General features: G+C 49.7%; 1 protein-coding gene and 1 long non-coding RNA gene across 2 annotated transcripts; one reads left to right on the top strand and one right to left on the bottom strand.

The window, feature by feature from the left end:
• Positions 1-564: 564 nt before the first annotated feature.
• Positions 565-3907, bottom strand: LOC120661570 (cysteine-rich receptor-like protein kinase 10). Its single transcript, XM_039940467.1, has 7 exons — positions 3084-3907; positions 2581-2682; positions 2306-2487; positions 1869-2082; positions 1534-1771; positions 1140-1293; positions 565-1047 (listed from the first exon to the last, which is right to left on the bottom strand). The coding sequence occupies exons 1-7, from the start codon at positions 3874-3876 to the stop codon at positions 772-774; spliced, it is 1959 nt and encodes a 652-aa protein (XP_039796401.1). The 5' UTR covers positions 3877-3907; the 3' UTR covers positions 565-771.
• A 549-nt stretch (positions 3908-4456) lies between these two features.
• LOC120661571 lies at positions 4457-8776 on the top strand. Its single transcript, XR_005669963.1, has 3 exons — positions 4457-4585; positions 7920-8468; positions 8564-8776. It is a non-coding gene; the product is annotated as an uncharacterized LOC120661571 (long non-coding RNA).
• The last annotated feature ends 5713 nt before the right edge of the window (positions 8777-14489 follow it).

Here is a 14489-nt window from a genome sequence, read left to right as displayed (position 1 = left end):
CCAATGGCGTGGCAGCGCGCACAATCGTGGTAGTCTCTGGTCGACCGGCCCACTGCCTGGCTATGCGCATCTCACTGGCTTCCCAGGTTAGTGTCCTCGTACTTCGCCGCAATTTTCGATTCCACTTCACAGCTTGTAGAGGTAATGCTGCACTGCTGCTGGTGCGTCGTAGCCTTAGTCCTTACGGGGGTGGAAAATTATTTCTAGATTTTGTATCGGGGCATTCAATTTAGAACTAAGTCGAAATCGACAAAATGTAGCTTGTAAGTTGTACCCCCTACCCCTAATTTAGCCCAATTTGAATATGGTAGCGAGATGTACTTGTATGCACCTCTCTGTACTGAGATTTTGCAAATACAGACATTCCCAGTGTTCTAAACAGAGGTACCTGATTATCTGGTGCGCAATTACTGCAACAAAAGACACTAACTAGGATACTTGTTTTGCATTGTTTACTGTTTTAGTCTTATAATATGTCTAGAATTGGGGCACAAATTATTATAAGCACTTGAAGTAGCTTGCATACTGTTTCTAGTTGAGTAAAAGTTACAGCACCATTTAAGCGTGGATACAGAGAAAATCATATACATAACAAGAAGTCCAGAGACCAGAGTTACATAACACTAGTTAACCCTGAAACAGAAAAGTGGGAACACCATTTGGCCAAACAAAAACAAAAGATCATATATACAGACAAACCACTACATTAGACTTGGAGCTCCCTTAGCACCAAAGAAACATAGTTGGTTCACATTCTTTTGGATTGCTAATCTACCTTGCTAACGTAATACTTATATTAATGTTGCATGATGAAGCTTCTGACCCGCTAGAGCGCACAAAGAAGTAAGCTGGTTGCTTTGGCTTGGGCAGGCTCACATTCTCACTATTTAGCATGCTAACCACAAGATCCATAGCAGGTCTGTCCTCTGCGCTCTCTTGAACACATAAAAGCGCCACCTGAATGCACCTTTCTATCGCTTCATGATTTTCTCCTATACGACAACAAACCAGCTGGCGCCATTCTCCAACTTTCCAAAGTTTCCAAGCCTATTAGAAAACAATGTACTTTTGTCAAGCACACAACGCTCCAAGGGCCACCATGCTAGTGGGCATGTAGTGGTAGAGTAACTTCTACTTACATAGGAAATGAGATTGTATAATTTTCCATCATATGGATAGAAACCAGTAGTCCTCTTTCCGCTTATAATTTCCAAGACCAAGACTCCAAAGCTAAAGACGTCTGACTTGATTGAGCAAACTCCATCAAAGGCATACTCTGGAGATATGTAGCCACTGAGTGGGAAAAGTGATTGTTATATAGTATTTACCAAGAAACAAGGAGTAGATAAATTAAATTCATAATATGTGTATATGCTTATCCAAGATCGAACTCTGCATTTGTCAATGTGCAACAGCCACAGCTTGGAGCTCTGCTTAAAGAGTTGTTATAGTTATGCATTATTCCCATTAGAACGTATAAAAGCACTTCTTGATGTGATATAATCTAAAAAAGTCAAGTGCATTCGTCCTTACTGTGTGCCTACTATTCTGGTTGTATTTGATTCCATCATGTTTGAGCTGAATATTCTTGCTATCCCAAAATCAGAAATTTTTGGAGTCATGTCGCTATCCAATAGAATGTTACTTGCTTTCAGATCCCTATGAACAACACAAAATCGTGAGTGCTTGTGGAGATATAAGAGCCCCTGCGCTACCCCATCGACTATGTGTAGACGCATGGACCAGTTCAATTGCTCTCCTTTGTTAATATCTGCAAAATGTGAACAAGAATATGGATAAAAATTAAAAATTTGCAAGCACCACAAATTGCAGCATGTGAGAACAGTTAAATGTTATGGCAGGCTTGCCGAATATGAAGATGTCCAGGCTTTTGTTTTGCATATATTCGTAGACAAGCATCTTTTCTTGATCTCCTTGAATACAGCAGCCAAGTAACTTAACGAGATTTTTGTGTTGAAGTTTTGCTATCAGTTGAATTTCATTTTTGAACTCTAACAAACCTTGTACCGAACATGCTGCAAGTCTTTTGACTGCTACTTCAAGACCACCAGGCAATAGGCCCTGAAATTATTGATATTAGAAAGAATAGTTTCATTTCAATTAATCACTTTGTAACTTGTGCTACTAGTCTACTACAACCATCTCTTTTTTTTTTGTGAGCATAACAAGCTCATATTCTCTAGAAGATATTAGAAAATAGTTGATCTGGAAGCAACTGAAATTTAGCAAATATAGAACAATAAGAATTGGCTTAATGCGAATGCAACTATGCAAGTATATTTACCTTATAAACTGGTCCAAAACCACCTTGTCCAAGTTTGTTTTCACTAGAGAAGTTGCTTGTGGCTTCCTTTATCTGAGAGAAATCATACAGAGAAAACCCTGAGTTGCCTTCTTCAATCCTCCACAGATTGATTACATTTTGTATTGCCATTGATAGCAATTGTAGTTCGAATCTTGCTCTTTCTGCAAACAACAGAGAAGATTTTCTTGGTAATCATTATTTATTGTAACTGTAAGAACCAAATGGAAGGGTGAAATGCTGTGAGTTACTATTACCTCTTTTCCTCTCTGTTTTGATCCAAATATGAACAAGCAGCCAAGAAATTGAAACCACGACTGAGAACGATCCAATCGTGACCCAGATCCAAAATTTGCTTGCTGCATTTCCATGAATGCAAGTCATAACCAATAACAATTCTACACTCTAGTGGCTAGTCAATGTTGGATTTGGAAAAAATACTAATAGGAGGGCAACATGGTTCTTAATGGTTGAAGTTAAAATGTTAAACTATACGCAGAAGCAGGTAACACTTTATTTATTTCATAATTTTTTTGGTTGATTTTTTTACATGCAGTATATGTGTCGCAAGAACCAATCTAAACCCTTCTGCAAATTAAATAAATAAAGTGTGATTTGTCTTTCACTCTTTCTGATGCCAGAAATCCTTTTCTGTATTTATTTGCCTCAGTTGCTTAGCTTTAATCTGATGGTTAAGTGGAAGTGAAGATGAAAGATTGTTCTAATCAAGTTATCCAAGAAGTATTAGAGATCAACTTACGTGTGGGCATATTTAATGACAACACTGGTGCGCCAGCAAAAAACTGAACTTTTGTTTGGTACCAAAAGCTGCAGTGCACACCGAGGATTGCGCCACCCATCTGACCACTTTTAACCATCTGTTCCCTCTTCGTGATGACACTATTCAGGCAAGCCCTGCATGTATCCGGAGGCATGTCCTCTGTGCACTGCACAAGGCCATATACTGTCTGGCTCTTCTCGGTGAGCCAGCCCTGGCCTGTCTCGTACATGCCTGTTTTCTTCATTGCGCCTTCTGTGAGTTCTGCCATCAGCTTGGAGACAAGACTATTGAACTGCTCTGAAACATGACCTAACGGTGGAGGGTTCAGATTAGCTCTCACTATGCATTCCTGAGAGTTTCTGAAGTTGGAGATGAAATCCTGGTTAGAGAATCTTAGCTGGACCAGGTACCCATCGTCAAACAAGGTTATGTCCTTTTGGGAAGAGCAGGAACTATTAGCTGAGTTGTTCCTTGCTGCATCAAGGACCTCCTTGAGGCGGTATGCACAGTCAGTGCCGGGGGCTGTGTCTCCTCGGCATAGCACTGCTCCATAGATCATGTCAGGACCCATCCCAGCTGTGCCACGAGCTGAGTGTGAGTTTGAATTTTTCACCTTGGCAAATAGTGCTTCAGCGAGGGAATTCAGGTTAGAGACGTAGGTACTGCTTCGCATGTACATGTTGTTAGCATTGCTGCAGATGGACTGGCCTTCAGCTAACAGCTTCGGGGAAGAAAGAAATAGGAGGGAAATAAGTAGCATGATGAGTGACATTGGTGCAGTGGTGGCAGTAGCAAAGAAACTTGTGCTTCTGTATGGGACTTGTGGGGATGGATACACTGAGCATGGATGAATGCATCTTAAATAATCTAGGCATTACCTTGACTTTTGGTCAGCAGAGAAGTTTTGTTTAACCAGGAAGGAACTGGAAAGCAACACTAGCTTAGACTTTGAGGAAGTTGATTGACTAATCCGAATGGAACAAGATAAGAATTGGGATGAACTTTGACAAGACTGAATGTGTTCACTGAACTTAATTTTGGTCCATTCATGTCCAGCTAAGATTTTGGTCCAAACAAAGAAAAACTAGAGAACTATGTGATGAAGATAGGTGGAATTCTTCGGAGGGATTTCACAAGTCCTTCCTTATGTCACAGGCTTGAAAATCATGGTAATTGAATAATTGACCTTGTAATGCTGGCTTTCAGCATGATATGGATCATATGGAAAGGAACAGAGCAGTTCTTGAGGTTTCTTTTCCATAAACTGATCTTTCAGTGCGTTTGTTGACTTCCTGCAGGTGTTGATCTTTTAATCTGATAACAATCTGGAAGACTTATTTCGATGAATTGATGTGGTGCAGTGGTACTTCATGACTCTAATCTCCATCAGTGAAAAGGAAAATTGTCAGCTTTCTAAGGGGGATTCGTCGTACGCTCTGCAGTATACTCCACCATATCCTTTTATTTTTTGGTGTAGTCTTGTATGTCTGAGAAAATATACAACAACAACATAGCCTTTTTTTCCCAAACAAGTTGGGGTAGGCTAGAGATGAAACTCGAAAGAAATAAGTTCAAAGTTCAGGCACATTGATAACTAGTCTCCAAACGCTCCTATCCAAAGCCATCTCTTTAGAGATATTCCAATCCTTAAGGTCTCTCTTAACTGACTCATTCCACGTCAGTTTAGGTCTACCTCTACCCCTCTTTACATTATCGACCCGCTCAAGAACCCCATTACGCAATGGCGTCTCAGGAGGCCTTCGTTGGACATGTCCAAACCATCTCAGCCGATGCTGGGTAAGTTTCTCCTCAATTGGTGCCACCCCGACCCTATCCCGAATAACTTCGTTCCGGATTCTATCCCTCCTTGTGTGCCCGCAAAACCACCGCAACATCCGCATCTCTGCTACACTCAGTTGCTGGACATGTCGCCTTTTTGTAGGCCAACATTCAGCACCGTAGAACATCGCCGGATGAATTGTTGTCCTATAGAATTTGCCTTTTAGCTTTTGTGGCACCGTCTTGTCACAAAGGATGCCAGAAGCTTGCCGCCATTTCAACCAGCCAGCTGAAATTATATGCCTAACATCTTCATCAATGTCGCCATCCTTTTGTAGCACCGATCCTAAATACCGAAAAGTATCCTTCTGGACCACCACTTACCCATCTAGACTAACGTCTCCCCCCTCATGCCTAGTCGCGCTGAAATCGCACATCATGTACTCGGTCTTGGTCCTACTAAGTCTGAACCCTTTCGACTCTAACGTGCGTCTTCACAGCTCTAACTTCCTATTAACCCAAGCCCTACTCTCGTCAACTAGCACCACATCATCAGCAAAGAGCATATACCAAGGGATTTCATCTTGTATATCCCTTGTGACCTCATCCATCACTAAAGCAAATAAATAAGGGCTCAATGCTGACCCCTGGTGTAGGCCTATGTTAATAGAAAAGTCAGTGGTGTTGCCATCACATGTCCGGACAAACGTCATCGCATCTTTGTACATATCCTTAATGAGGGTAATGTACTTAGTTGGGACTTTGTGCTTCTCCAAAGCCCACCATATGACATTTCTCGGTACTTTGTCATATGCCTTCTCAAGGTCAATGAAGACCATGTGCAAGTTCATCTGCTGCTCCCTATATCTCTCCATCAATTGTCGTATTAAGAAAATCGCCTCCATGGTTGACCTTTCAGGCATGAACCCAAATTGGTTTTGGGTCACACTTGTCACTCTTCTTAGGCTATGCTCGATAACCCTCTCCCAAAACTTCATCGTATGGCTCATCAGCTTAATCCCACGATAGTTAGTACAACTTTGAACATCGCCCTTGTTTTTGAAGATAGGTACTAATATACTTCTCCTCCATTCTTCCGGCATCTTGTTTGACCGAAAATGAGATTAAAAAGCTTAGTTAACCATACTATTGCTCTTATCTCCTAGGCATCTCCACACCTCAATGGGAATACCATCAGGGCCCATCGCTTTACCTCCCTTCATCCTCTTCAAAGCCTCCCCGATCTCTACCTCCTGAATTCTCCTCACAAAACGTTTGTTGGTATAGTCAAAAGAGTCATCTAACTCAAGGGTAGGGCTTTCACTCTCCCCATTAAACAACTTGTCGAAGCACTCTCTCCATCTATCCATGATCTCCTCATCATTCACTAGCAGTCGATCTGTTCCATCCTTAATGCATTTGATTTGGTTGATGTCCCTTGTCTTCCGCTCGCGGATCCTAACCATCCTATAAATGTCCTCCCCTTCTTTCGTGCCTAGCCGCTGATACAGGTCATCATACGTCTTACCCTTAGCTACACTCACAGCTCGCTTTGCAACCCTCTTCGCTAATTTATAGCCCTCGATGTTGGCTGCACTCTTGTCCAGGTGGAGGCGCTTGAAACACTACTTCTTCTCCTTAATAGCCTTTTGCACCTCGTCGTTCCACCACCAGGTGTCTTTCTCCTCCTGTTTGCCTCCCCTACTCACGCCAAACACCTCTGAGGCCACCTTCCGAACACATGTTGCCATCTTTAGCCACATGTCATCTGCGTCTTCTCCTTCTTCCCAAGGCCCCTCACCTAGCATCCTTTCCTTAAACGCTTGTGCCGCTTCCCCTCTAAGCTTCCACCACTTTGTTCTCGCAATCTTGGCACGTTTGTCCCGGTGGACACGTACCCGAAGACGAAAGTCCGCCACCACAAGCTTGTGTTGAGGGACAACACACTCCCCAGGTATCACCTTACAATCTAAGCAATCACGTCTATCCTCCCTCCTAGCAAGGATAAAGTCGATCTGGCTCGAGTGTTGTCCAATACGAAACGTCACAAGATGGGATTCCCTCTTCTTAAACACGGTATTCGCTATCAACAAGTCGTAGGCTAACGCGAAGTTCAACACATCCTCCCCCTCTTGACTCCTGCTACCATACCCAAAACCCCCGTGCACTCGCTCGAACCCTACATTAGTCGCACCCACATGGCCATTGAGATCTCCTCCTATGAAGAGTTTCTCGCTGGTAGGCACGGTACTAACCATGCTATCTAGATCTTCCCAGAACTGCATCTTGGTGCTCTCACTAAGGCCTACCTGAGGGGCATAGGCACTGATCACATTCAAAACCGAATCTCCAATTACCAACCGGATTAGGATAATCCGGTCGTCTTGCCTTATAATCTCTACAACTCCATCCTTAAGGCTCCTATCAATCAAGATGCCTACAACATTCCTATCCGGAGTTGCTCCCGTGTACCAAAGTTTGAAGCCAATATCCTCAACCTCCTTCGCCTTCTGGCCCTTCCATTTAGTCTCCTGAACGCATAGAATATTTACACGCCTCTTAATTGCTGCATCAACTAGCTCTCGCAACTTACCCGTTAGGGATCATACGTTCCAGCTACCTATACGAATCCTAGTTGGCTCGGCTAGCTTCCTTACTCTTCGCACCCGTCGAGGGAAGTGCGAAGACCCTTGCTCATTTTTCACTACACCCGGGCGTAGATGTAGCGCGCCATTCAGGTGACAACCCGATCCTTGCTCACTTATCATCGTACCCAGGTCACGATACGACGCGCCCTTGGAGGGATGACGACCCGGCCCTTGCCCATTTATCACCACACCCGGGTTCCGATGTAGCGTGTCGCTAAGAGGGTTACGCCTCAACAAGTTTTTTGTGTGTTTCAAATCCATTAGAGTGGCTATTTTTTATGCTGGTTTGCCAAAACCTAACGCAACCCTTCTCTTTTACCTGGGCTTGGGACCGGCTATGCTGAGACGACTCAGGAGGGAGAGAGTCTTCCAGTCAGCATAGGCGGAGTTATGTCTGAGAAAATATACTGTCATGTTTTTGGTCAAGAGCTGGAATATCGGTCAGCTTCGCTGTCATTTTTTTTCTTCCTTGAGTGTTATTTGTCACTGCTACCTTTCAGCTTCCGTTTCGCAGGCAGGTCCCAAAGAGTAACTGTCATCTTGTTGAACATTTGTTGTGACCAAGAGGGCGCATGGTTTCACCGCAGACCGCAGAATGTTCAGCAGGTACCTATCAAACTGATGTTGAGATTACTAGTCAGCAACTCTGAATTCACCTCACCTGCTGCAATCATCAAAAGTCTGCCTCGTCATAGATGACTAATTCCTTCAGTCCCCTGGCCAATGCAAGTGACAGTACTACTAGTAGGAGCTGCGACTGGCACTGTAGCAGGTAAGCCGGCACGAAGCTGCAAATGCAGATTGCTGCAGGCAGTAGCTGTTAGCAGGAGGTCGTAAGTGAATGGTTAACTCTGACTCGACACACTGCGAGAGTAACCAGCAAAGGCCTTATTCCTTACCGGAGAAGAATGGAACAGCGATGGCCAAGACCGGATAGGTTGTTACCACCGGGAACATTTTTACGAGAGTAACCAGCAAAGGCCTTATTCCTTACCGGAGAAGAATGGAACAGCGATGGCCAAGACCGGATAGGTTGTTACCACCGGGAACATTTTTACCAATGCACATACAAAGTGTCAAATGTGTCATGGTCTCGTCACTCTTTTATTCCAGTGAAACAGCATCCTGTATTCACACTGTCGTTGCAGTCGCGGGGTGTTATTATCAGTTGAATTCAGTCATTTCCCAATCGTTTCAGCCGGAAGGGAAAAAAAAGAAAGCCAGCAATACAGCCATATACTCACTCCGTCCGTCATTTTGCTTTGTCCTAAGTCAAAATAGTCAAAGTTTGACCACGCCCGACGCCATGCCCCACAGTGTTCTTCCTACAGTATTCGACCACTGCACCCCCGCGATTCAGGGGGAAACGACGACTTCCACGACCCCCTGCTCATGTGTACCGCCCCTCCTCGTGACTATAAAAGGAGGAGACGGGCTTCCTTTAAGGGGGATGGTCACCTGGGACGTCGCTATCATCATCACGCGAACACGACGCTCAGCACTCGATATTGGCACTCGCCTCGATCGACTTCTCCTCTAGCAGAGACCTGGAAGCTTCCCTCCCTCTCTCGCCACGCCTGTATCCCCCTACTACAGGCACCACCGGTACAAGATAATACAGTGCCCTCGCACACCCCCTTGCTGAACGTATAGCCCCATGGCCGGAACCAGGATAAACCCGTGCGTTACTGTGTTGCCTCTTGCATCAACATCTGGGACGAGGAAACACGCAGCATTTACTAGTTGGGATCCGGACCGCCGGGTCAGTACACCGACAATTGGCGCGCCAGGTAGGGGACGCTGTGTGACGTTTTTCTCTTTTGTTCCCATTTGATCTCCAGGGATGGCGAGCAGATCCAACCCATTCCCCATGAGCGTCTCGGATCCGCTCCCAGCAGGAAACGTGATCTGGTTCGGGAGTCTCGAATTCAGAGCAACCGGCAACGATGACCTCATGGAGCTCCTCTCGCCCAGGCGCAACCCGGACACTCCGACTTCGCCAGCCCGGCGCAACAGGCGCTCGGGCCAGCACTCGCGACAAGCGTGCGCAGAGCGGCGCCGGGCGACACGCCTCACCTCCCCTACGTGGGTTGAGGTTGCCATGTCACGGCTCAGCGTCGCGACCGACGGGGCCACCGCTTCGTCATCACGTGCTTCGGCGTCGGCACCATCATCGACTGCAGCTTTAGTGCCTCCTAGGGGGGGCGCGACTGCGACGTCGCCCTTCCCATCGGGATACGCAACGCTGCGTCCTACGCTTCTTCGTCCAGTACCAACTTCGCCGAGTATGAGGATCTGCCGGGTCATCACATTCTGTCGATCCGCAGCCTCATCGCATCATCTCCTAACGACTCCTACCCTGAGACGGCGAGCTCGATCGCCGACGACATCAGCTTCTTCATGGACAACTTCACGGCCGAGGAGGCCGAGGACTACTCCGGGGTCCGCGACCCCGGCGCTTTCCGCTCGTTCCAGCTGGCGACGGCTTATTGCCTCACCAGCTTTGAGGACTCCAGCGAGGGGGATTACGATCCTGCCCGGGAGTGCTTCATGGTCCAGCTCGCGGACGGGCAAGACGACAACGCTCCGGGCGATGACGGGAATGGCAGGGCAGACGCGCAGGCGAACCAACCAGTGGTGCCGCCTGCGGCCCCTTCTTCTTCGTCAAGCTCGGCGGCGCGGTAGGCACAGCTGGCGCATCTCAAGGAGCTTCAAGCCAAGCTCGACGAGCAGCGTCGGCAGACTCAAGAGCTGCGCACCGCACTCGAGCAACAGCGCACCGCACGTGGCGCGCATGCCCAGGCGGCGGCTCGCGTTGCTCGGGAGCGGATCCTAGCAGATGACAATGTCGACAAACCTCTGGAATTGAAAACAGCCGGCGAGAAACTCGTCGCTGCGGCCTACCTACACCAAGCGATGCCCAAGCCATCGACTACTTCGGGTCGCAACCTGCGCCACGAGGCACAGGCGCTCATCGAGCAAGCCGCTGTACAGCAAGCCGAGAGCTCTGCGTCTCGCATGCGCTCGATAGCCCCGAAGCAGCCCGATAGGACTGCACGTCAAGACCACGAGGCCTCAGTGCACACTCAACCAGGGGGGAAAGGAAAGGCAGCCGTAGCGCACGACGCGAAGGCACCCTCGGTGCACGACCGCATCGGAAAGGCTCCCGCAAGGGAGCGACTCCACGACACGCGCGGGCATGCTGGCGACGGCGATGCCCGCTACATCATCAACGGCAGGAAGTACACCCCTCGACGGGGTGGACGCTTCGACCCCGAGCACGACAAGGGTGAGTCACCAGAGCCTCCGGGCACCCGGGTGTTCAGCCGGGAGATTCGAACTGCTTCTTTTCCCCCGCGCTTCCGACAACCCACCGCCCTCGTCAAGTACTCGGGCAAGACCGATCCCGCGGTCTGGCTCAACGACTACCGTCTAGCGTGCCAGTTGGGCAGTGCAACGGAGGACGTGGTTATCATCCGCAACCTCCCCCTTCACCTTGCTGACGCCACACGAACGTGGCTCGAGCACTTGCCCGCGGATCAGATCCACAACTGGGCCGATTTGGTCCAGATCTTCGTGGGCAACTTCCAGGGCACATACGTGCGCCCTGGGAACTCCTGGGACCTAAAAGGGTGTCGCCAAAAGCCCAATGAGTCCCTGCGCGACTACATGCGGCGCTTCTCCAAGCAATGCACCGAGCTCCCCAGCGTCACCCACGTTGAGGTCATCAACACCTTCCTCGAGGGCACGACGTGTTGAAACCTGGTGCACGAGCTTGCGCGAAGCCGTCCCGCCAACACCAACGAGTTGTTCGATGCTGCCACCAACTACGCCGCCGGTGAGGAGGCGGTTGGTGCAATTTTCGACGACAAGCCGAACAAGCGCAAGGAAGATGTGCCCGCGGAGGGCAGCAACGCCAAGATCAACGCCCCCGCCAAGAAACAAAAGCGGGGAAGAAAAGGGAAGAAGCAGGCCCCTCCGATCCAGCGTGGAACGGGGCAGGCAGAAGGCTCCGACGAGGCCTTCGTCGCCGCCCCGGACCGCAAAGGACCTCGAGGCCCCCTCGAGGTGGAGGTGGCCTATTCGACGACATGCTGAAGAAACCGTGCCCTTACCACAAGGGCTCGGTCAATCACACCCTCGAGCAGTGCGAAATGCTCAAGAAGTACTACAACCGCGTCGCGCATCGCGACGAGGACAAAAAGAAGGATGCTGGCGACAAAGGTGGAGATGACGAGTTCCCCCCGGTGGAGAACACCTTCTTCATCTTTGGAGGACCAACGACGAACATGACCTCTCGGCAGCGCAAGCGTGAGCGCCGGGAAATCTTCTCCGTCACTAAGGCCACGCCATCCTACCTCGACTGGTCGAAGGACACCATTTCCTTTTGCTGCGAGGACCACCCCGACTACGTCCCGCATCCGGGACGGTACCCGCTTGTTGTCGACCCCATCATCGGCAACACCCGCTTCTCCAAGGTGCTCATGGATGGAGGGAGCAGCCTCAACATTATGTATGCCCACACCTTGGAGCTCATGGGGACTGGATTGAACAAGATTCACCCCAGCAAGTCGCCATTTCACGGTGATGCGCCGGGGAAGCGAGTCCAACCCCTCAGCCAGATCAATCTGCCTGTCTGCTTCGGCACGGCAGCCAACTTCCGCAAGGAAGTACTCACTTTTGAGGTGGTGGGGTTTCGGGGATCCTATAATGCCATCCTTGGTCGTCCCTGCTACGCCAAGTTCATGGCCATCCCCAACTACACCTACCTCAAGCTGAAGTTGCCGGGTCCGAAGGGCGTCATCACCGTCGGATCTTCATTCGAGCACGCCTACGAGTGCGACGTCGAGTGCGTCGAGCACGCGGAGGCTCAAGCGGAGGACGATGCCTTCGCAGCCACCCTCGACAAAATGGCAAGCGAGGCCTTGGACTCCACGCACCGACACACGGGAAGCTTCGAACCCGCCGAGGGTATCAAGAAGGTGCCCCTCGACCCGAACCGCTCCGATGACAAGGCGTTACTGGTCAGCGCCACCTTCGACAGCAAATAGGAAGTGGTGCTCGTCGACTTTCTCTGCGCCAACGCAGACATCTTCGCGTGGAGCTCCTCGGACATGCCTGGCATACCAAGGGAGGTCGCCGAGCACTCCCTTGATATCCGACCCAACTCCAAGCCGGTGAAACAACGCCTGCGAAGCTTCGACGAGCTCAAGCGCCAGGCGATCGACGAGGAGCTGCAGAAACTTCTGGCGGCCGGATTCATCAAGGAAGTATTCCATCCCGAGTGGCTAGCTAATCCTGTATTAGTGAAGAAAAAGAATGGGAATTGGCGGATGTGCGTAGACTATACCAGTTTAAATAAAATATGTCCGAAGGTTCCCTTTCCTTTGCCACGTATTGATCAAATCGTAGATTCAACTGCGGGATGTGAATTTTTATCCTTTCTTGATGCTTACTCCAGTTACCACCAAATTAAGATGAGAGAGTCCGACCAGCTCGCGACTTCTTTTATCACACCTTTCGGCATGTACTGCTACGTCACGATGCCCTTTGGCCTCAGAAACACCGGAGCTACATATCAGCGGTGTATGCTCCTTGTTTTCGGGGACCATCTCGGGCGGAACGTAGAAGCGTATGGCGACGACATCGTTGTCAAATCCAGGAAGGTGGACGACCTGGTTGCCGATCTCAGGATCGCATTGGACTGCCTAAGGGCCAAAGGGGTAAAACTCATTGGGCTTCATTGTCTCCCAGCAGGGCATCAAACCCAACCCTGACAAAGTCTCGGCCATCACTCGGATGGGACCGATCCGAGACCTAAAGGGGGTATAGAGGGTCATGGGATGCCTAGCGTCCCTTAGCCGATTCATCTTGCGTCTCGGCGAGAAAGGCTTACCCCTGTATCGACTCCTGAGGAAAACTGAGCGCTTCACGTGGACCCCCCGAAGCTCAAGAAGTCCTCGACAGGCTGAAGGCATCGCTCACTCATGCCCCCATTCTCACGCCACCCGCGGATGGCGAGCTCCTCTATCTGTACGTAGCCGCGACGACCCAAGTGGTCAGCGCGGTGGTCGTTGTCGAAAGACAAGAGAAGGGCCATGCTCTGCCCGTCTAACGGCCGGTGTACTACATCAACGAAGTGTTGTCTGAAACTAAGGCACTACATCAGCGGTGGTTTTGGCCCGTCGCAAGCTGCGCCACTACTTCGAGGCCCATCCCGTCACCGTGGTCTCATCTTTCCCTTTGGGAGAGATAGTCCGCAATAGGGAAGCCGAGGGTGGAATTGCCAAATGGTCTGTGGAGCTTATGGGAGAAACTCTCACCTACGCCCCCCGCAAGGCAATCAAGTCTCAAATCTTGGCTGACTTCGTGGCTGAGTGGACGGACACTCAGCTACCACCACCACAAATCCAGGCCGAATGCTGGACCATGTACTTCGACGGGTCGGTGATGAAAACCGGCGCCGACCTCCTTTTCATCTCACCCCTTGGAGATCACATGAGATACGTGATACGCCTGCACTTCCCTGCGTCGAACAACATGGCAGATACGAGGCCCTCCTCAGTGGCCTCCGCATTGCCATCGAGCTCGGCGTCAAACACCTCGACGTGCGTGGTGACTCTCAACTCATCATCGACCAAGTGATGAAGGAGTCTAGCTGCCACGACCCGAAGATGGAGGCATACTGCAAAGCAGTGCGCCGCCTCGAGGACAAATTCGACGGCCTAGAACTCAATCATGTCCCGCGCAAGTACGACGAGGACGCCGACGAACTAGCCAAGATCGCGTCGGGGCGGACCACCGTCCCCCCGAACATCTTCGCTCGTGACATCATCAAGCCCTCTGTCGAATTCAAGGATCCGGCGGAGCCAGGCCCCTCGACCGCCGGGCCCTCCGGCGGGAACCCCCCGGTGGACGAGGCTGAGCCCATGGACATTGTCTTCGGGACCTCCCCCAC

This window comes from Panicum virgatum, chromosome 2N (genome assembly GCF_016808335.1).
Source record: "Panicum virgatum strain AP13 chromosome 2N, P.virgatum_v5, whole genome shotgun sequence".
Classification (NCBI taxonomy): Eukaryota; Viridiplantae; Streptophyta; class Magnoliopsida; order Poales; family Poaceae; genus Panicum; species Panicum virgatum.
The sequence above is the reverse complement of the archived record's forward strand: the minus strand, read 5'-3'. Positions and strand labels throughout refer to the sequence as shown.

What these genes read in the sequence shown, in the direction of transcription:
- LOC120661570 (XM_039940467.1), bottom strand. Translation starts at nt 3,876, where the DNA reads ATGTCACTCATCATGCTACTTATTTCCCTCCTATTTCTTTCTTCCCCG. An exon ending in CAAAACAGAGAGGAAAAGAG is followed by an intron (nt 2,488 to 2,580) that starts GTAATAGTAACT and finishes TGTTGTTTGCAG; the next exon opens with AAAGAGCAAGATTCGAACTA. An exon ending in CCTGGACATCTTCATATTCG is followed by an intron (nt 1,772 to 1,868) that starts GCAAGCCTGCCA and finishes CACATTTTGCAG; the next exon opens with ATATTAACAAAGGAGAGCAA.